The 22,681-nt window shown below is 43.0% G+C and overlaps 2 protein-coding genes across 3 annotated transcripts; both read right to left on the bottom strand.

The window, feature by feature from the left end:
- Positions 1-304: 304 nt before the first annotated feature.
- LOC137610613 (dual specificity protein phosphatase 7-like) lies at positions 305-5,703 on the bottom strand. Of its 2 annotated transcripts, none has more exons than XM_068338301.1 (3): positions 4,673-5,703; positions 3,228-3,579; positions 305-1,772 (listed from the first exon to the last, which is right to left on the bottom strand). In XM_068338301.1, exons 1-3 carry the CDS (start codon positions 5,040-5,042, stop codon positions 1,580-1,582), a joined length of 915 nt encoding a protein of 304 aa, XP_068194402.1. In that variant the 5' UTR covers positions 5,043-5,703; the 3' UTR covers positions 305-1,579. The 2 variants fall into 2 exon arrangements, with proteins under 2 accessions (XP_068194402.1, XP_068194393.1); XM_068338292.1 differs by having other exon boundaries at positions 3,151-3,579; positions 4,673-5,697.
- Positions 5,704-8,920: 3,217 nt separating this feature from the next.
- spo11 (SPO11 initiator of meiotic double stranded breaks) lies at positions 8,921-15,982 on the bottom strand. The gene is made up of 13 exons (XM_068337479.1): positions 15,885-15,982; positions 14,424-14,534; positions 13,521-13,609; positions 12,786-12,852; positions 12,522-12,630; positions 12,118-12,204; positions 11,497-11,533; positions 11,271-11,380; positions 11,065-11,164; positions 10,630-10,667; positions 10,223-10,299; positions 9,726-9,837; positions 8,921-9,040 (listed from the first exon to the last, which is right to left on the bottom strand). Exons 1-13 carry the CDS (start codon positions 15,980-15,982, stop codon positions 8,921-8,923), a joined length of 1,155 nt encoding a protein of 384 aa, XP_068193580.1.
- Positions 15,983-22,681: the final 6,699 nt, after the last annotated feature.

The raw sequence follows: 22,681 nt of genomic DNA, 5'->3' as shown, positions 1-22,681 counted from the left end.
TGTGTCATCTCGCTCTCCCATAATGCTCTTGGAGTGACTGTTCGTGGGTGTGTATACGCTGCGGTGTTGACAGATCCGTCGCCGTCACTCGTCTTTGTGTCAAAAAAGGCCGTGGGAGACAGGAAGGCAAACACCAGGAGTGGACGGAAAGCAGACGTTCAGCCACACCTAGAGGAGCTGGGGCCGGACAGTGTTCCAAACCGTTTAAAGCTCGCAGAAAACAATCTCCGGTCGTGACTCAACCGCATGACTGCATATTTGTTTTATGATACGAGCGAATGACAAAAGTCCGAACAAAGACGAGTTTAAGATATTAAAATATACAATATATTTGTTGTATAAACTTGTGCAGAATGTTTCTGACATTTGGATTTACATATACTACAGACAAGGGGTGAAATAATAAAAAAAAAAAAACAGGGTGACATTTGCATCCTTCATTCGCACACAACGGCAGTTTATGTACAACTTTACAGACAAACCAAAACAGAACAGCCCTTGGATGCACTACAGAGGCCACGATGAGATAGAGACGCCGTGTATTAAAAAAAAAAATCCCTGAAAATATCTCTCCGTGAGGTACGAACACGTTTGTCAAACGTCTTGTCGTGCGGCGAATTCACTCGTTTGTTGAGAGATGAGAATGGCAACAGAGAAACAGCCAATCATACGTCCTGCTTCCCTCAGCGCGGAGGCAGTCGCTGCAAACCGACGCATCTGTTCCTCTACATAACGACGTTGCCTATCAACGATAAATTTCAATACCATATTGAAGTCTGGTCAAGGCCTCAGTGACAAAAGGCAGTATGACCGAAAGGTTACTGAACAGAATCCTCAGTAGATATATTCACATGCAGGTTACAAGCAACAGAACAGACAGGAGTGTTTCTGAAGGAATACATGTTTTAACTCTGTTTTAGTTTTGTGTTTAAAGGATAAAAATGTAAAAACTCTGCTGCTAGAGAGCTGCCAACAGCCATCAGAAGAACAATAATTCAAAGATAGCTAATAGAGTACAATCAAAACTTCTTGGACTGGTCCCCAGAATTCAAACAGATTCGTCAAAGACTCTTTTCGGACCCTCAAGGCAATCATCGTAGCTGAAGTAACAAAGCAATACAGACGGTTTTTTGCTTTGCAGCTGGTGAATAATAGATAACAGTCACGAGACAATCATAGATGTATAAACGAGTGAAGTGTCCTTCTGTTATGGCTGTACATGACCTCTATAATGCCACATCTGAAAAAGTAGAACTCATCTTTGCGTTAGCTGTTAAGGCATCGATTTAACGGCGTCTGCACACGGGCTTTGTTTGATTAGAAGTTCGGTTAATTCCATTTTGGCATCAAAAACAAATACTGTTACGTGACTCACTGCTCGTGTCAGCTAGTTAGTCATCAGACAGGTTCGGAAAACAACACAGGAAACAACAGGAAAAAGGACGTCCCACCAATCCGTCCTCATGTGGACTCCAGCGTGTCCAGCTGGAAGACGTTGTGATTGGTCGGCGTGGTGAAGAAGAGCTGCTCCTTGCCGGTGGAGCGGTTATCACAGGGGCTGCGGAGCCCCAGCGTCCTCTCAAAGTCCAGCAGCTGCCCCATGAAGTTGAAGTTGGGAGAAATGTTGGACTTCTTCCTCTTGACAAAGTCGTAAGCGTCGTTGAGCGACAGGTTGAGCCTCTGCATCAGGTAGGCCACGGTGACGGTGACCGAGCGGCTGATGCCGGCCAGGCAGTGGACCAGGATGCCACACTGCTTCGACCTCGCCTCGTCTGCGACAGGAAGAGGAAACGGCAATCAGCAGAAAGTCGACGGCAACAACACCTTTACAGCTATTGGATTATGCAAAGTAATGGTTAAATACAGGGATGTCAAACTCATTTTCTCTGAGGTCCACATCAGCATAACAGCTGTCCTCAAAGGGCCAGATGTAACTAATGTAACTCACTAAAGTAAAATAAATATAATTATTCCTTAATATGACAAATAACTTGGAATTTATGACTTTTTCAAGTTACAAACATTATCGTTAGACAAAAAACATGTTTCTCTGTTCTAACATAAATCCTTTTAATTTGTCAGGTTATCAAACCCACAGAACTCCATCAATCAAGGATCAAACTATCAATCAATAAAGAAAAATAACATCAAACACAAGTTAGGACATTAACTTTGTTCAAAACGTTTTCGTCAGAGATAAAATGGGATGAATGACTGTATTGTTGGAAATGTAGTTTTGGTCAAAGCACACTTTTATTTATTTTTAAACACTGACCTTTTATGCTCTCGCAGGCCACACAAAATGATGTGGCGGGCCACATTTGGCCCCCGGGCCTTGAGTTTGACATACTCGGTTTAATAGATTAATATTTCAATAAATTACAACCATTTTTGTAATAACCAATATAATTCTGCATCTACGTTAAAAGAAAACTGTTGTTGGCATAGAGATCGTACGATAATATCCACTGATATTCTCGATTCTTAACAATTCCACTCCTGCAGACCTCTTAGCGACAACACATTAGCAAACAACCATTGAATAAACAACCTTTCAGCGACTCGTGATGCGATCAAAGATAACCCGAGTGGAAACGGCGCTTCCTTCCTCGTTCGACCTCTAAACCCATAGGAAACTAGATCAGGGTGCAGTTGTGCAACCGCCCGACAGAGAGTTCAGCTTCAGGTGTAGTGGTGAACGAGGGGGAGGCAAAACGACACTGGTGCCACCAAAGCAGGGAAATGTGTGTTTGCCGTCAGGACGAATGCGTTGTGTCGTCGCAGCGAATCACATTTGTGACGCCGCCGCACAACAAGCGATAAACAGCAGAAGTAGAGGAAACGTCTTCGTTCTCACAGTAAAGGAACCACAGTTTGTTACGAAACACTCCAAACCACTGTCACACACATTCACACATCAGCTTACCCGCGACTTAATTACTCATTAAAATAATGACAGTCAACAAATAACTCAAACAAATAATTTTCATAATTGCTAAATTATTGTCAAACAAATGACAAACTAATACTTTAATTGACACGTTGGTGTCAAAAGGTGCCCAACAAGATTTCAACCCTCAATGCAAACACACCTCAGGAATTTTCTCACATCCATGAGTTTGAACAAAAACCACTGAAAGCCCGTCTCACCTATAAACGATATGGCCTCTGGGAAGAACTGAGACAGGTTCTGACTCCAGTGGTCCGAAATGGGAATCTGCTTGTACCTGAAGTGGCCGTCATGCTCGAACATGTTGGGGAGGTTGGGTGTGACGTTCAGGATGTACTTGATGTTGTACTGGCCCAGCACGGCCAGGTTGGTGGAGTCTTTGGCGCAGCCCAGGTAGAGGTAGGGCAGGATCTCCACGGGGAAGGCGGGCTGGTTGTTGGGCACGGGGCTCTCCTCCGACTCGGTGGCGCTGCTCGGCTCCCGGTCGGATTCCCCGTCGGAGCAATCCGAGCTGATCCGGAGGTTCCCGAATCCCAGGACGGGTAGAGGAGGAGAGGAGCTGGGGCAGGAGCTATCGAGAAGGGTCTCGCAGTGCTCCGGGTACTCGGTGTGGAACTTCACGAATCCACCTGGAGAAGAAAAAATATTCAATCCAGAACCAATGCAGCCACAGACCGCAACATCCTGTGATACCCCCAAATTCAAAATTTTACCTTGACCTACTTGCATAGGTCATAAATCAAAGCTAGTGCTCTGATCTGACCTACTGTCGTTGATCAAAGCACTAGCTTTGATCTACGGTCTTACACCGGCCTTCTCCCTCGTCTTTCCATCTTATCCGGTTCCCGAATGCACAAAAGTTGAAATTTGACCTTGACCTAGTTTTCTCAAGGTCAAGGTCATCATCTCATTTTCATCCCCTTTGCCTCCCGAGTAATGTGCTTTTTGTTTCATCTTTCTAGCTGCAACGGTTGCGAAGATATTTGTTGGACAAACGGACGCCGACAATTACATCACGGCTTTGAAGCGGGATCTAATGGAGACATTTATACAAACACATTGTAATTATGACATTTCCAAGTGACGCTCATCACGTGTTTATTCAAAGCATAGACGGCAGTCAGTTGGATAGTGGAGAAAAAGTTGTACAGAGGCAGCACCAGCCTCTTCCCCCCCCCCACCACCACCACCTCCCTTAAACACCATTCATGAAATGCACGCCTGTTCCTGCTGGAGCAAAACATGGCGCCGCCATTTTGGAATTTTAATTGAGAATCTCAGTAGCACACAATACACAAACTTTAGACCGGGCGAAGCCGCAGCGCTGGAGCCGCGTGGACGAGCGTCACGTTCCGACACGACAAATAACATCCACGGAGACAAAAAAACAAACCAAAAAAACAACACTCATCAAAATGTTAAAAAAAATCGAATTCTAGCTTTTAATGTAAGAAGAGGAATAAAAACAAGCGTCCATTTTTCCCGCGTCGCGGCGTCTCTGCGACGAGAAGGCGGCTCGCGCGCTGTTTACATTTTCAAAACGCTCCAACTTTATTGATATCGCGACAAAAGCTAGCTTAATATTCACTACAAATTAGCATTTTTTTTTTAAGCGAAGCTTTCGACCGCTTTAAATGCAGGAAAACAAACTACACGTAACGTCACATTTTAAGTCATAAAACAATTCCTAACATTAATTTGAAGGTTTAATCCTCCACTTACCTTCCAGGTAAAAAGCTTTACAGCCGTCTTCCCACAGTTTCTGGAGGAGTAAACCCAGAACCGAGGCTGGGGCTCCGCAGCCCTGCCAGTCCACCGTGGACTCGTCGTACAGGACGACCGTGTCCGTCTTACACCGCCGGATGAACTTCTCCTTATCCTCGTGGTTGGGGATGATGGTCCGGATGGGGATGTTGCCCTTCTTGAACCTCCGGAGCATCAGCCCCGGGATGACCAGGTTGATGGCGCTCTCGATGTGGGACGACTCGTAGAGTTCATGCGAACGACAGTCCAGCAGCAGCAGGGAAGCGCCTCCGGACTCCAACTCCAGCTGCAGCCATTCAACGCTTTTACTCGGCGTCACATCAGACATGTCGGATTCAATATCATACTACAACGCAAGCACGAACACTACATGGTCCACGGACGACGAGAAACTACATTTCACCGGAGGAATGAGGCGTTAAATGCGGTCCCACCAGTGCATGGCGCTTCTGCCCGAGCGAAGAGATGTCCCCTTTTTGCCTCTTCAGTATTTCCATCAGTTCGTCCCGGCCTGTCCCACAGGTAATGGTGACATATTTACACTTTTATTTACGGTACGGGAGTCCACACGTGAACGTTTTATAGCCAATAATCCACTCATCAACTTCGGCTACTCCACACCGTACCAGGATCCTCCTCCACGCACGTTCACGTTTCACCATTCAAATACATGGAGCTTTTCTTTTTTTTAGTTGACAGAAGCGACTCAAGAGGGAGGAGTTTTAGAAGAGCGACTCCAGAGGGAGGAGTTTTAGAAGAGCGACTCCAGAGGGAGGGGTTTTAGAAGAGCGACTCCAGAGGGAGGAGTTTTGGAAGAGCGACTTCAGAGGGAGGAGTTTTAGAAGAGCGACTCCAGAGGGAGGAGTTTTAGAAGAGCGACTCCAGAGGGAGGGGTTTTAGAAGAGCGACTCCAGAGGGAGGAGTCTAATCCTGAAGAGTTGAAGTCAAGAAGAGAAATTTACTTCTGGTCGTGTTGAATGGAGTTTGTCATAATCACAAAAATATATAGTATTTTTTTAAAAATATCACGTGGTAAAGTTGTTAACTTCTTTCGTTGGTGTAACTCGAACAACTCCGCATGATTTACGTGACAAATACTGCCTCTTGTTTACAAAGTCCCTTAATTAAAACAGCATTTTTCACAACCGCTCCCATGACTCCTACTCATATTGTGCATTATTTTCGAATTAATTCATTTTATACGCAACTCTACTCATTACAAAGGAGCACAAGTGCAACAAAAATCACACACTTTATTAAAAAAAACAACAACAACAGGAATCCAGTTTTGTTCCTGAAGAGTTCAAACTGGATTGGAATTCTTTGCCAGGAGCGACTAAGGTTATCTTTGATCACGATAATAATCATGATTACTTTTCATGCCCCCCCCCCCTTTTTTAAAAAAAAACCAAAATAGAATTCAAAAGCATGTAGTGGTGCATGAGTGTGTCTTCTAGGAATTCAAGCACAACACTCCCATGATGTTTAATCATGCACATTGTGTAGGAATTAGAATCCAACTATGCAGCTCATCCGTCTGCACACGTGATGTGTGTGTGTGCGTGTGCGTGTGTGTGCGTGTATGTAGGGTTGGTCACAGATGTGAAGTGCATCGGGATTAACACAGATTGAGGAGTTAAAACACGCACACACCGACACACTGCAGGAGTCAGTAATAAATGAGGAAGATGATGTGTGACTGATGAAGAAAGAGGCTTGTTCGGGTGTAGATGACCTTGTTTCTTCATCAAACCCAAGAATAATAATATTTGGAATCTCATTATTTGAAACCCATGTAAACCACGCGTGGAACTGCGTAAATCTAAATGTCTGTGCGGAGCGTGGAAGAGCTGGTCACCTGACCGCCCCACTTCCACCGATGCTGTGGTTACATAACGCGCTTCAAACGTGAGCTCATGCTAATTCTGGTGCATGAAAGAGAAGAATCTGTGGTTTTACAGAACAATCTCAGGTTTTTGTGTCAGGGGCTTTTTGTTGGGGGCTTTTACGCACAGCCGACTGGCACAAAAAAACGCACCGGTTACGCGTAAAATGTACAGTGGGATGGATTCAGAGATGAGCGCTTCCTCCCATTGATGTCTCTGTGCATGTGCATGTGTGTGTGTGTGTGTGTGTGTGTGTGTGTAAGGGGGGGGGGTAGGAGGGGGTTGAAACAACCTTATCTAAACACGATGGTCTCCTGAAGCGCGTTCTCTGTATTTCATTACAACCAATATGATTTCCAAAGTTATCTACATAGGAAACACAATTTCCTGCTCACCATTGATACCATCTAGTGGCTCATCATGAAAGCCGCTGCACCAGTTCTGACTCATCCGCACAAGAGAGGGAAAGGAGGGGGGGGGGGGGTGACGTCACAAGATGGCAAAAAGCAAAGAGAGACCACTTGCGCCTCCACGTGGTGATACTGGGAATGTCACAACCCGGGATTCATGAATGAGAACCAGCACAAACCCGTGGGATTACACACACACACACACACACACACACACACACACACACACACACACACACACACACACACACACACACACACACACACACACACACACACACACACACACACTGCTGCCTTATAAATATAGGTTTGGTTAGAAAAACAGGGTTGCGTGTTCCCTGTTATAACCAGCTTTAATGTCATCCCACGTGATTTATCGTTCACCCCGAATTTTAGCATAAATATCCAGATAGATTCTGGACATTTGAACTCTTATGTACCCCCTGTGCACATTTGAATTGAATCATTAAGAAATGCAACTAATAGATTCCTTGTATGCTGAAGAAAAAGTAAGGAAAATAAAATAAAACAATATTCCAGAGGTTGTTTTTTAATTATAAGGACAGAAATGTCACTATGGCAGCAATTAAATGTTAACTTTACCTTGTTCCAAATGATTTCACAGGGTTTCCCTACTTAATATTGTACACATGGAAGAAACATATGTGTTGTAAGTGTTTAGCTTTTATATATATTTATAAATTAGTTTTAACTCAATGCTGCTTGATCAATGGATTGATTTAAGATCACGATCGTTCCTGATATGTGGCTCTTATGAAGTCGATGCCTCGTTTGGTTTGTGTTCTTGAAATCTCTATTACAGATATAAATCAAATCAATTCAGGTGCAAATCCTGAAGAACACATTTAAAACATTTAATTTAAATAGAAATAGAAGCTTGTATTGTATTGGAAGATGCTCCACATTCAGAGCTGAGGATACAAATATCTCATCATACAAAGTTTCAGCACTGGGATATACTGCAGCCTTCAGAGGATCTTAAAGAAGCTGAAGAAATTACGTACAGTATTTAATTGTAAACATGCAGAGTACGGAAAAACAATGCATCCATACGAGATGCTCGTTACATTTTTAAATAAAGTTAGCGCACCCCCCCTGTAAGTCATGTCAGCCTCCACATCCCAGTCCCTCTTGATGCAGCAGGGGGAAAAAACGTGAAACATCACCAACTGCACTAATGCATGACCTTCAATTTCATCCATTATGTTGTAGTCAGCTGTCCTTGACAAGGAGGGAGGGGGGACCTCTCAAGGAGCCATTTTACCTAAAGCCCCCCCCCCATTCCTTTCACACAAAACAGGATCATCCACAAAGAAATGAAAGTAGTCATTAGAGGCCTTTCTGAAGGTTTTTATTTGACATTAGTTACATTTAATACTACTGAACTTACAGAACTCACACTTGAACTGAACACATTGATTTTAAATAAGGTTTAAATAAGCATGACGTCATTAAAAAAGTTGAACACGACCTTTAATCGCTCGCCTGCAGAAGGCCAGAGTCATTTTTACTGTAACTCTGTCTCCACCTGCTGGAGAAAACACAGAACTACCCCACGAGGACTCTGAACTGGATGCAAACATAACGATGTGTATTGGCTATGAAATGTTAGTCCATGAATGAAACACAGTGTGGTTCTGTTCATGCTCAGATATTCACTTGACCAAAATAATAAAGAACAAAAAAAAACAAAAGATCAACAGATTCCAGGTTTAAATGAAGACATTCCAGGAATTCATTTAGAAAATTCCACCGCATGAAGTCACATATGAACATGCAAACATTTGAATAAACTAAAGGTTAAATGTCTGATGAGGTCAGTCTGGGCAGTTGCCTAGACGACCATCAGCTTTGCCAGTTCTTATTTATCAGCGGCCGCCTGGCGCTCACACCCAGCCCCCGTAACGCAGCTTGTTGGGCAGGTAGATGCTGGTGAGGAAATCTGGGGCTATGGCTGCCAGCGACTGGATTTCTGCCTTGACCTTCGCCTGCTGCATCAGTTCCATCTATAACAAAATGAAACACAGCGCCACGAGGCAGCGGCGCAAACAAGGAGCGATCATCAGGCCATCCGCAAACAGCTCTCGAACAAATTCCTACTGCGTGAATAACCTGAGTAAATGTTTAAGCTATTTACACCGCTGAAGAAAAAAACACATTTTTCCAGATTCAAATCCATCAGTTCAGAAACTCAACTGTCATTTTTAGACCCCCCCCCCACCCAACACGATTTAAATGTTTAACAGAAACTTCCTGCATAACAAAAAAAAAAAGGTAGCAACCATTTAGTGTGATGAAGGCCAGATTTAGCCGCGCCTGATGTCGTTTCCACCAGCCGGTCCCCTCAAGACGTAAAGCACCCCCTCATTCCTCGTGGTTAATGCGTTCCATGAACCACACGCGAATAACCAATTCCGTGATAGAGCGACACAATATTTATTTTATTATTTAGGGTAAACGTTTATGAACCCTCCCCATGCTGATATTGAACCACCTTCTATCTGTATTACCTTTAAAACACTCTGATAGACTGTTTAAAACACTTTTGTGTCTCACGGAAGTCCGACACTTAAGGAACGTAGCGCACTTCCTGATGCCGTCAGCCAATAGAATGTGTGTACGGTATCAGGTGAGAGCCTACTAAAAATCCCTGTCCTGAGCCACGATCAAACCTTCTTCCTGTCCTCTCACCTCCTTCTGCCAGTCCTTCTGGCCGCTCACGTACGGCCGTCGGAGGAGGCTGCTGAGTTTGCTCTCGTCTCTCTTGCTGAGGGGGATCAGGACGTCCTCTGGAACTCGCAACCTGAAGAACGAAACGCTGATTCTTCCTCTCACGTAACTCATTTCCTGAATGCGATGCGGGCACCTCGACTGACGGATAGCATCCCCTACGGGCCGTTTTCCGTACATTAAACGGCTCACATAGGGGAGTTATTTTATGTTAAGTCAAGGACGGAAAAAAATTTACAGACTGCAATTAAACCTATGTTGAAAAACCCTTTTGGCCTAAATTTGTTCAAGGGGACGTATACTTAAAACTCTACGGGCTCTCAGGCAGTTTGTTGAAGGGAAAAAAAGTGAGGGCAACAGCAACAGAAACCAAAACAAACAATCTAGATGTCCCCAGAATATAATCCCAATTAGAGGCAGCAGGAGAACGGAGGAAGTAGTGAATGTTGAGTCCAAACCTCTGGAGGTCAGAGGGGAGGAGGCCCAGCCACATAACGCTGGGGACGGTTAGACTGTGGGCCTCAAACGACATGGCCTGTGGAAAAACCAAGACATTCCCACACACACACACACACGCACACACACACAGACCAACAAACGCATAAGAATGTATCTGGAGTAAACATAAACAGCGCTGTCTGGCCCAACACATGTTAGAAATGAACTTAATGGACATCAGGATGATTACACGAGATGTACAAAGAAACCGGCGCGCATTCCCTCCACATTTTCACCTCGTAAAACGTCGGATTCGATATTGTGTCACAGACGATTGGGCCTGTTTATTTACCCGAAGAGGAGCGAACAGTAAGACGCTGAACAGGCCACACTGGATAACACACACACACACACTGGTCACACTCACCACCGATCCATACTTGTAGATGCACATGATCTCGATCCCTGGGACAATGAGAAGAGACAGGTTTGCTGCTGGCATACTAGAGCAATTACCCTTAGAGATGTGTAGAACAAAGTAAAACATTACATGTGTGTCTTGTCATGCAATAAGGGGGGGGGGGGTGAGAAAGGGATTATGGGAAAAGGAACTGATGGAAAATGAGCCATCCCGCCTGGATGAGATCACGGCAAACGGAAATAACGCCCAAATTGGCGCCGGGCGCAGGACAGGTGCTAACATCTGCTCGCTCAGCGGGACGTGAGCGCGCCGAGATGAAACGAGAGTCAAGTGTTGTTAAACGTGTGGAAGGATGTTCAGCGTGTGTGTGTGTGTGTGTGTGTGTGTGTGTGTGTGTGTGAGGTGTGAAGACAGTTTCCAGTCGAACACAGGATTGCCTACCGTGAGGGTCGGCGTCCACCATAGCGAAAACAGGGACGTGCAGCGCGTCCCAGAGCTTCTTCACCATCAACCTGCTGTTCACATCTGGCACGCCTTTCCCCTGATCAACACAAACACATCTGTCACACACACACAGACACACACACACACACGACAACGATACAGCAGTCAGCAATATTTATCCAGCAAAAAAAATGGAAAAGCACCGTTATTATGATGCAAGGAGAGAGTTTGCTGCAGAAATCGTCATCCAGGAGTCTCTGAAATGTTGCATCTTTCTCAACGATCAAGACAAATTTTGCGGATGACACGATATCTGGCGTACGATCAAGGAAAATTCAGACGGCGCAAAAACATGATTATAGATGATATTTAAGAGGACACACACACACACACACACAATACGACTCTAAAACAAATCAAAAAGGATACTTCTAATGCCTTCAATGTTTGATGAAACTGCAACAGCCTGAAATAAAACAAGGACATAAAAACTTAAGCAAATACAAAAACACTTCTGTGGCTACAATAAATGTTTTTTTATGACATCCTGCGAAGCGGTGATGTATCGTAATTCTCAGCGTTTGTCCGTCCAAGTATTTTCACAACAGTTGCGGATACAAGGATGAAACTAAACGGACATTACTCGGGCAGCAATGGGGATGAAAATGAGACGATGACCTTGAGAAAAGTAGGTCAAGTAGGTCATGCGTGTTCCTGGAACGCATTAACCGCGAGGAGCAACGGCGCACTGTAGACCTTTTTAGGTACACATCTCTGAAACCTGATGAGATATAATCATTAAACAAAAAGCAACATTTTCAAGAAGCCAGAGGCAAAAAAAATGTGTAGGTTGGGGTAAAATGCTGAATTCAGGGGTGTCGCGGGATGTTGCAGTCTCTGCCTTGTTAAACTTTGTGGCTTGACACTCCAGAGTGTCAGATTGTTCGAATCCAACACTAGATTAACAGCATATAAACATAAAAAAAGTCTTATTGATAAAAACCCCCCAGGATAAGGGTTTTTTTTGTGTGTTTCATTGAGGAAACTTACAGCAGAACTTGAGTGGCAGTCGATCCTCGTGCCGTCCTCCTCCATGTATGACAGATCGCCTGAGATTAAACCTTTGGATGTGGCCAGCTGGACACAGAAAAATTAATGCAGGCTTGTATATTATTAACACACACACACATATATATATATACTGTATATACAAACGTCTGTGAATTCCACTTTAACTTCATTTCAGTTTGATCACAAGAACCACATTTTCTCCCCACAGGTGTTTCCTAAGATATGAACAAACCGATGAAAATATAGCACTAAGCTAACAGACTTCATCTGTGGGACGTGAGCCAATCACAACACAGAATATCCAGAGGAATTTTTACCGTGAGGTTTCGATGTCGGAGTTGTGTGCCTTCTGCCGTACAATCGACACGCTCGTGCACGCTTACCACATGTAATGATCTGCGAGGAACCTTTAGCATGCAGGAGATGTCATCCACTATGCTATCCACGGTTCTCTGTGAACCAAACAGCTGCGTATGGTTGTAATAGATGTCTCTGGGGAAACAATAAGTAAATCCATCTGAGGGAGAATTCAGTAAGAGCCAAGCCAAAGAAATATACTTGACAAAAACATGCTACTATGCAAAGAGAGCAAAATTTTATCTCGATTTGGTGATCCTTTAAAGGTAATTTGATGGTGGATTGTTCACCTTTTTGTAGCATACGTGTTGCTCTGCACAAGTCTGTAGATGACTGACAAAATCTTGACAATTTGTGCTATAAAAACAGAAACAAATAAACTTCTTGTAACACTTTATTCATCAAACATGTGACAGTTACACCTTAAAAAAAACATATTTTGTCTCTTCCGATTTAATTTGATTTTTTAAATCTAATTTAAGTGTGGTTACATCCGCGAAATGGTGATGTATTATAATTGTCAGTGTTCGTCTGTCCGTCCACCAAATATCTTCACAACTGTTGCAGATGAAACAAAAAGCACATTTCTCAGGCAGCAAAGGGGATAAAAATGAGATGATGACCTTGACCTTGAGAAAACTAGGTCAAGGTCAAATTTCAACTTTTGTACATTTTTTTGCACATATCTCAGGAACCTGGTAAGATAGAAAGACGAAACAAAAAGTGCCATTTTCAGGGAGGCATGGGGATGAACAGTAGATCACAACCTTGACCTTGAAAAAGTAGGTTGGGGTCAAATTTTCACTTTCATACCTTTTTAGGTACACATCTCTGAAACCTGATGAGATATAATCTCAAAACAAAAAGCGACATTTTCAGGAAGCCAGAGGCACAAGAATGCGTAGGTCAGGATAAAATTTTGGATTCAGGGGTGTCGCGGGATGTTGTAGTCTCTAACTCCCTTGTTTACAAAAAATGTTTGTTAGGAAAAAACAACAACAACAAAGGTTTGTGTATCCGCTCACCAAATTTAGTGACAGATGAAGCACAATCACTCCTGATGGTGACGACAGAACCTCCCGAGCTCATCTGAAGCCCGATGGCGCTGTCAAAACTTAAACGAAGTACAACGAAAGGACAACTGATGAAACGAGGCTGTCAACAAAACAAAAAAATGTAGAGATAATGCGCACTCCATTTACTTTTTCAACTTTGAGAATTCACTCCCCCACCTGTAAGCCATCTAAATTTCCCCATACCCTTAGGGCTACCCGTCAGAAGGCCTCCCACGTACCTCACCGACACGATTCCACTGTGAAACCTTTGGTGTTTAATCTGTGGGATTTTCACATTTGAAAAAGCTGAGCCAGAATGTGCTTTAAGCTGCGGCAGCGTTTGATCCAAACAAGACCAGACAGTCTTTTTTCCCCCCCTGAACATAAGGTCTTTGCAGTCTGGACACATTAAAGCTTTTTGTAAAGCTGTGTTTGGGTGTGTGTGTGTGTGTGTGTGTGTGTGCAGGAAAGTGCTTTTCAATTCCTTGTTAGTCTGTCATCTTTTAAACAGGAGAGAGTAATTTCAACTTCACTCTCTTCGACCAAGTAATGGCAATAGTTTTTTTTTTTACCCATCGCTGTGTTGCCAGACATTCTGCTTAAGCAGTCCTTGTGCAAATACAGTAAGAGCTGAAGTGTGTATATCCTCTTTAACCAAGGTTAAAAAGCAATCCAATCATCTTGTGTGGCCTGACCTCCCACAAAGAGCCTATGTAGGTAAATGTCTATTTCTTTACAAAACAATACTGCTCGCATTTACCTTTTAAAGGGTTGACAGCTTGTATAGATTTCACACACTCAGTGAATAAAATTGCAGAGCTAAGGATGGGCAGAAAAAACTTCTCCTGCCACAAAGTGTTTAACTCAACTTACCTGACATTTGCCCAGCTGGACCTGTTGGGCAGCGCCAGGACCGGAGCCTCATCTCTGGACAGACTGGTCACTATGCCTAGGATTATGTTTTCAATGTGATTCAAAATTTCCCTTCAGGAGATGAAAACAGACAGAGAAGATGACATTATATGCCAAATATAATGCCGCAGCCGGCCCAGCACGACAGTAATTTCTGCAGTGAATGTTGAAACTGACAGTGAGAATAGCTTTGGGGCCAGGAAGAAATAGCACAGGAATTCTGATTTTTACTTTTAATTATACCCCATCTTTAAAAGTACAGACACAGAGTTTAAAGAGCACAGTAGATTTTTCTGGAAAACTTGAGAAACTGTTCAGGATTAAAACAAATTTCCAAGAATGTTCATTTCCGATTAATCCAGTGGATTGAACTCGACAAGGTAATAATGTCATAAAACTGAAATGTTCATTGATTTGAAAGATTTCGTACGATGGCCTAATATCATCAGAAATATAAAAGTAACAGCTGTAGCATTACCAATATACTTTTTATACATCCCTCTTCCCAAATTTGGGGAAGTTATAGACATGCTATCTATAGATTACGGTAGGTAGTCACGTGATACCGTAGGCACATGCTATTGGCTGACAGCATCCGTGTGCGCTGGGTTGAGACTCGAGGTTCTTCCTGCGACTTTTCTTTAATACAAAAGTGTTTTAAACAGTTTATAAGAGTGTGACAAAAGGGAGTAGAGATGTAATACCAGTATGGGGAGGGATAGTAAAAGTTTAAAATTACCGTAAATAATAAACTAAATATGTGGTCGCTATAATCGCAGAATTTCATTTTTTGCGTTGGTCCTGGAACTCATTTACCGCGAGTAACGAGGGATTCCTGTACTAGTGTTGTTCCTACATTATTAAAGGGAAATTTATCACTCGTTAATTCAGACAAACAAACTACAGGTTTGTCGTCCACAGATCTAAAAACTAAAATAAAGCCAAACTGACAACAGAATAATGAAGTTAGCATAGCGCCCTACACATTATTAGTTATGGAAGGTTAGCTCTTCCATTGTGTAAAGACTTATTCTGATTAATTTGGATTATTTTCCATGAAACGAGTTTCATATGCTTTAAGATCAGTTACAAAGGAACCTTGTGCTGGTAAAATTAAATTTTATTAAGCCTCTTTAGTTTATTTGATTATTAAAGTTCTTCCAACTTAATTCCTGTTTTATTTCAGAAACCAGCTCGGTTAGCTAGCTGGGTAGTTAGCTAGCTAGTTAGCTAGGTTACCTTCCACCACCTATCCACTAACTCCCGGTAATCACGGAACAGAGACAAACCTAACCAGCTCCGTCACGTTGGAACAGATTCACAAACCAACATACGTCACAGCTGACGTCACGCAGCTGTGGCGTCACACCGCGTCCTGTTAGCTAGCAGCATGACGCCGAGGACCCAAAATGGCGAACCTACCCGCTCGTTTCTCCCTCATTCCGCGGGGCTTCGGCCACAACTTCAACTTTGGCCATCAGTTGGGAACGGAGTTTGTCAATTTCACTAAAATTATCCATTCCACAGGATCCAAACAATGTAAAGTTATGCTATAAATCCACACGTACTCTATATCCCTAGGGAATGCTAACGCATTTGACGTAGCTAACCGGCTAACTGAGTTTCCCACCGGAACAGTCCATTCTTCAAACTGCAGGGGTGTTCTGGACCATACCACCCACTTCCAAAGATAGACTCCAGTGTTTAAAACAATTCGTGGAACAATTTTATAGATATTTATCCGTAATATTGTGATATATAACAATTTTAAAACAGTACAAACAATTCACGTTCAATACCGTATTGGCCCGAATATGAGACGGTGTTTTTTGCTTTAAAAGTGGAGGTCGTCTTACATTCGGGGTCTAGACGTTATTACCCATTCGCAACGCTAGATGGCGCCAGATATCTTTAAAGCGAATGCTGAATTTAACTCCCCAGGTTAAAGCGAACCCCTGTCACGGAGAAGAAAAATACAAAATAGCGGTAACACGAAGAAGAAAAATAATAAATAGCTGTAAGAAAGAAAAGAGAAGAAAATAAGAGAAGTGATAACAGAAAATGGAGAAACGTATCGACAATCTGGAGAAAAGTGGGTCGGTTCTTGGATGGTAGCAAGGTTGGTGCAACTCACCATTCATTTACAAATGTGATTGTACTTTAGTTTACATATTTAAATGTTCAGACACTAAGATGTGATAGACAGTTTTTGCATGATTTGAATGAGGCAAAATAACATGCTTTTTCTCTCAAATATGTTGTTATAATCATTTGTTTCAGATGTACTGTTATTATTTTCTGTATAAAAATTAAATTTGGTGTTCAAAAAGTCTTTTTTCAAACTTGAGTCTTGAAAAAGAGGGGGTTGTCTTATAATCAGGGTCATCTTATATTCGGGCCAATACGGTATATGCGGTGGTATAAAACTCAACTTCACCCCCCGAATTGTTGTGGTCATTTGCCTAAAAACTTTAGGCAGGTATACCTCGGTTTACACTAATCTGGAATACTGTATACTGTAGGTCAGTTTTCAAAAAAACAAAAACAAGAAAACATGGAAAAATAAAAAGTTTTCATAATTTTATCAGACTTAAAGCATGGTCATATATTTGATTCGCTTATTGATTTGGCAAAAGTTTTACATCGGATGCCCTTCGTGACACAACTATCTCTATACTTCTCCAGGCTTGGGTCTGGCACAATAAGACACCGGCTTGTGCCCTCTTGCGGCTACATTAGACTTAAAGCATGGAAAATATCACCAAATTATATTCGGGAATTTAGATTTTAAAAATTAGTTTGTAAGCTTAAAAGAGATTTGATCAAAAAAAAAAAAGGTCAGTACAGAATTGGGAATGGTTATCTTCTGTTTAGCCTGGAGACAAGTTAATTCAACTTAAGTTGTTTTTCAACTTACATCATGTCACCAATAAACAACGTGCAACTATTCATACGCCGAGTTTTGTGTATGCCGCCTCACAAATAGAAGGTTCTGGGTTCGAGTCCTTTCCGTACAGAGTTTGTACGTTCTCCCTGTGTCTGTGTGAGTTCTTTACAAATTCTCCAGCTTCCTCCCATCCTCCAAAAACATGCATCCTCGGTGAACTGATCAAATTAAATTGACCGTTAAGTGGGAATGTGTGCCAGATCTGTAAGTGTTTATCTTTCACGTGGCTCCGTTGATGCGCTGGCGACATGTCTGGGGTGTACCCCGCCTCTCACCCGTCGTTAGCTGGGAGAGGCTCCAGCAACACCCCTGACCTACAAAGTGGAAAAGCTGCAATCTCGGATGGATGGATGGGTTTTGTGTATAAAATGTTTTATATTATATATTATAACAAGTCCTGAATTTCCCTTGGGATCATTAAAGTATATATCTATCTAAGTAATGTGGCGCGTTTAAGAATCCCGATACATTTCATACTTTTATCTCCTCATTGGTTTTCAACGGCATACACCTGATCTGAATTGGATGGCATCAAACAAGTCAGAACAGAGATAACAAGAGACCGCAAACCTGGAATGCTCTCCAAACACCTGTCTGGAACATTCCAAAGGAGAGCACATTAACCGGTAGCAGATGATATTATTATGATGGAGGATGAAAAGGAGCATCCATGGGCAGGAAGGACAGCCAGCAGTCTGGAAATGATCACAAGAAGCTACCAATATTTGTTTTCAGGTTAAAGGTCGGTGCACATTTGCAAAATTATGTTAATAAAGATTCCAGGAAGCATTCTGGACAGTTAGCACCTAATTGTTGTAGGGTAGGAGGCCCACAGCGGTGTGTTTACACGAACCCCCATTAGCACGGCCGATGGCGCTCAGTAATAGGATCTTATAGGCAAGCTTGCTGCTGCATGTCCAGAGCAGAAGGTGTGTGTTTACCGTGTGTGTTGTGTGTGTGCGTATGCGGAGGCTTCATTTAGAAAAGTGCTTCAAGTAGCAAAAGATACCAAATAATTACTGCATCTGTCAGCCATGTGTAAGAGATTTAAAAAAACAAACAAAAAAAACCAATTCTGATTAGTGTGTCATGATAATGCCGGCCAGCATGTTTCACACTCCAGTGAGAAATGTTCTAAATGTTTGGGTGGTTCAGTTCCAGACTTAGCGTGAGCTCCAAACACAACAACAACATCGAATAAATAAGAAAAACCTTGAGGAAATCCCACATGATGCTTCATCAGAAACCGTTCGAAAGCTTTTTGTTTTATTTCCGAATCACCTCGCAGTGATTTATTTTTTTTTGGTACTTTTTTTGTTTTTTTAGTACAGTTAAATTCTGAAACTATTAGGTCATCTGGAGTCCCCACCTTCATGCTGTGTGTGTTTGCGGAGGCACTGCAGTGTTTCTTTGGCAGTGTGAAGGCCTGGTCAGAGTGTGTGGGAGCCAGGATCTAGAAAAAGGAGGTCTGCGCCCCCCACCCGACCCTGAATATTTCCTAATGTGCGTCTTTAGCAAAGGTCCCCCTTTTTCCCCTGAGTGGCTTTGACAAGCTGCTTCCGTAGTAACGGCTCTTTATTTCAGAGTAATTGCTATCTCTAAGTGATGAGGGACAAAAAAAACCTTCACATGTGGAACACGACAGGTTACGGGGGTGGGGGTGGGGGGGGTTCCTTCTTTCTTCTGTTCCAGAACGGCTGAGACCCCCCGCTGTTCCTTTGCCCATAGCAGAGATTTGTGTCGAGTGCGAGGCCCTAACCCGAGGAGACAGAGTGCAACCAGTCATGTGCTTGTCTCGGGACGAGTGTTTGTGCTGGAATAGGGGGTTGGGGGGTGGGTGGGGGGTAAAGGGGCTGCGGGGTCAGAGGAAAGAGAGCGGGGGGCACTCACTGCAGGTGAGGGGGATTAGCTGCAGCTAGAGGCCCAAAGAAACTAAATACAGATCTGTCAACCTAATCCTCACAAATAGAAAACAGAGCTGCCCTCCCTCCTTCACAATCCACATAGTTCAGCACATCCACCTCCTGCTTCTCTACCCCCCACCCCCGCACCCCCGTTCCACCTCAGGCTCTCCTGCCCCCTCTGTTTCTCATCAGCGTTGGGTCGGGGCCAGTTTGGCATTGCTGCCTCCCTCCTTAATGGCTTCTCAGACCCGCGCCCCCCGCCCCCCTAAAGAGGAGCTGATGGATTACCCAGAGTCCTCAGTGATTGACAGACCAACACACTTACAGAACGATTGAGAGCAAAAAGTCAAAGGTGCAAAGGCCTTCTCTCTGCAGAAGAAGCGTCTAAATGAGACCTCTGGAGCGGGCTGGACCTTTATCAGGCCTGGACCCCCCCCCTGCTAATGGATGCTGGTGAATGTTGGGAGACCCGCTCAGCGTCAAACCCGGTCTCTGCTGATGACGGACAGCCTGAGTGATAACATCCTGCGGCGGATAAGCTCCTTTGAGCCGGGCTTTATCCAAAGCTCAACTAAACGTTATCCTCGACTGTTTGCGACACCGGCGGTAACTGATGGGTCCGGCTGGACCGCTGAGAGCCTCGATGGCGCTCCCCAGGACAAACATCCCGGATACAGGCCTAAGTAGGTACTGAGTGACGGATAGCAAGGTGCAGATTTCACGCAAGACAATCATGTATTCATCAGCAAAAAAACCCCCGGCAAATCCAGTCATTTTATTCTACTTTAACAGAAGTTCTTCTGTATTTATGCAAAAAGGAATGAAATGGTTTATAAAGCTTTGCCCAAAAGATGGAAAGAAGCAGGGAAATCAATTTATTTTTACTGTTTTACCCATAGGATACTTTAGAAATGGAATATTTAAATAAGTGCGGTATTATTTTAATAATATATAAACGTGTTAAATATCTGGCAGAGTTTTAGCTGTAAAAACGAAGTGAAGGCATTCAAATCACTTGGATTCAGTCATCGCCTTCTCTGCCACAGACATGACGTTTATGCCACTTCCTGTTTCCTTATTTGGTAGCAGGATTATCAAAAATCAAAAAATTTCCTCTGAAGTCGGTGAATATTGGGGCAGGAAAAGAACTTTGTACATTTTTTGGTTTGGATTTGAATAAGTGGCTTATTTAAGATTTTATTTCCTACGTAACATTAATTATTTATTATCTTTCATCCTAATTATGCAAATACTAAACCAATTCCCACCTGACATTATTGAGGGGCGGGGCCGGGACCAGGTAAGATAAACAGACCTTTAGGATTGTCGGATCTTAGCGGATCCACATTTTTCTTTAAAGTTCTATCAAGTTCTAAACCAAACTGGGATGTACAAAGTGAAGTATTTGGAAGCAGTTTCATGTGCCCACCCCCTCGCCCACCCCCTCGCCTCCTCCTGCGTGTCTCGCAGCTGCGTCTCATATGTTCATGAGGCCCCTGGATGTGTGAGACACCAGACGGGGAACGTTTGCACGAGCTCGGCTCCACCTGGTTCGGCTGTTTTCACAGGCACACAGTGGGGTCACGCCAAAAAACGTAGACATGGGGAGGGGACGGGCAAAACGAGATGGGGGGGGGATGATGGGCCTCCACCCTCTCCTGTCCTCGCACCCCGACCCCACACTGTTTCATTTGAGGGGCAGTTTACTCTGAATAACGTTTCACCGTCTCGTCCTTTCGGTCTGCTTGCTCAAACCCCCCCTCCACCACCAAACGTCACCCCCCCACCCCCCAGCCCATCACGGGCCTTCAAAGACTGCATCACTGCTGCCTGCTGGGCTCTGAAGCAACATGGGAAATAAATATTAATCTGACATCTGACCGCCTGCTTTGAGCTCCTAATAGAGATGAGATGAGATGAGATAAGATAAGATAAGATAAGATAAGATAAGATAAGATAAGATAAGATAAGATAAGATAAGATAAGATAAGATAAGATAAGATAAGATAAGATAAGATTAGATTAGATAGGATAAGATTAGATTAGATAGGATAAGATAAGCTAAACTAAGATGAGATAAACTAAGATAAGTCAAGATAAGATAAGTTAAGTTAAGATAAGAAAATGTAAGATAATTTAAGATAAGACAAGATACTATAATATAAGATAAGATAGGATAAGGTAAGATAAGCTAAGTTAAGATGAGACAAACTAAGATAAGATAAGCTAAGTTAAGTTAAGTTAAGATAAGATGAGATAAGATGTACTTTATTTATCCCAAACTGGGAAATTTAAATATTACAACAATATTCAGACACACAGAACAAACGGAAACAGGGAAAATATACATTGAAGAAAAATTAAGACTTTATGGGAATAATAATAATAACAATAATAATATTATTATTATTATGATAATAATAAAATAATATTAGCAATAATAATAATACCCTAGTATAAAGTTATTAAATAGTGTGACCCTCTGTACACAGAACTTAATGAAGTTCTAAATATCAGAAAAAGGAAACCCATTATTTGGGTTTATTAATGGTATTAATGAGATGTTTCACTGTTAGAGTCAAATATCAACCTGTAGTCATCTCTGATTGTAGTTGGAAGAACACACATAAATATTCTACACATGTCTTTTCTCCTTCTTTGAGCTGTCTGATAATAATCAGGTGATGACAGTTTATATCACCAGATTATCTCCCCGTCTAAGTGGCGTAAAAACTGTTAACCGTGAACCAGTTGAGTGATGTTTTTCTGGGTGACGGACGATTCAAACGCTTTTTATTCTGCTTTCCCGCTTTAGTTCTCCTCGTCAAAGGCCCCCTCAGTCCCGTCGGCCCCTGGCCCCGGCCTCAGCCTGTGCCCACTGTTTACTGTGACTGTCATCGGGCCCCTGGCGGTCCAAACAAAGGGGCGTCTGTTCCCTTTGTGTCGCCGGGGATTGTCAGTCCCTCTCTGGGCACAAACTGAGCCGGGGAGCTGAAGGGGTTGTCGGTCGGTGGAGCGCCGCGGGGCTCAGTGAAGAGAAAATCAGACAATGAGACGGAGGGAAAAGTAAACGTCAGAGAGAAAGAGAGGAAGACGTATAGCAATAACTGAAACGGAGAGGCTTTCAAGTCCCCTGTCGGAAACTGCAGTAATGTAAACACCTGCAGCCATTAGCCGGGTTCCATCTGAGGCACCGGATGTAAATGTTTATATGTTACAGACTACTACTGAAAGGACATTTAGAATTAAATCCAGGATTAGATATACACAAAGAGTCGATGCAGCTTTCAGGTTTTTAAACGTCGAGTCACTGGAAGGAAGAGGAGTGGAACTAAAAGGAGGGATGAAGACGCGTTTCTACCTTCTTT

The sequence above is a fragment of the Antennarius striatus genome, chromosome 2 (assembly GCF_040054535.1).
Source record: "Antennarius striatus isolate MH-2024 chromosome 2, ASM4005453v1, whole genome shotgun sequence".
NCBI classification, from domain to species: domain Eukaryota; kingdom Metazoa; phylum Chordata; class Actinopteri; order Lophiiformes; family Antennariidae; genus Antennarius; species Antennarius striatus.
The sequence above is the reverse complement of the archived record's forward strand: the minus strand, read 5'-3'. Positions and strand labels throughout refer to the sequence as shown.

What these genes read in the sequence shown, in the direction of transcription:
- spo11 (XM_068337479.1), bottom strand. Translation starts at nt 15,982, where the DNA reads ATGGATAATTTTAGTGAAATTGACAAACTCCGTTCCCAACTGATGGCC. An exon ending in AACACGTATGCTACAAAAAG is followed by an intron (nt 12,631 to 12,785) that starts GTGAACAATCCA and finishes TTGTTTCCCCAG; the next exon opens with AGACATCTATTACAACCATA. An exon ending in CTCGCAGATCATTACATGTG is followed by an intron (nt 12,205 to 12,521) that starts GTAAGCGTGCAC and finishes TTCTGTGTCCAG; the next exon opens with CTGGCCACATCCAAAGGTTT.
- LOC137610613 (XM_068338292.1), bottom strand. Translation starts at nt 5,042, where the DNA reads ATGTCTGATGTGACGCCGAGTAAAAGCGTTGAATGGCTGCAGCTGGAG. An exon ending in TAAAGCTTTTTACCTGGAAG is followed by an intron (nt 3,580 to 4,672) that starts GTAAGTGGAGGA and finishes TTTCTTCTCCAG; the next exon opens with GTGGATTCGTGAAGTTCCAC. An exon ending in AGAGGCCATATCGTTTATAG is followed by an intron (nt 1,773 to 3,150) that starts GTGAGACGGGCT and finishes TTCCTGTCGCAG; the next exon opens with ACGAGGCGAGGTCGAAGCAG.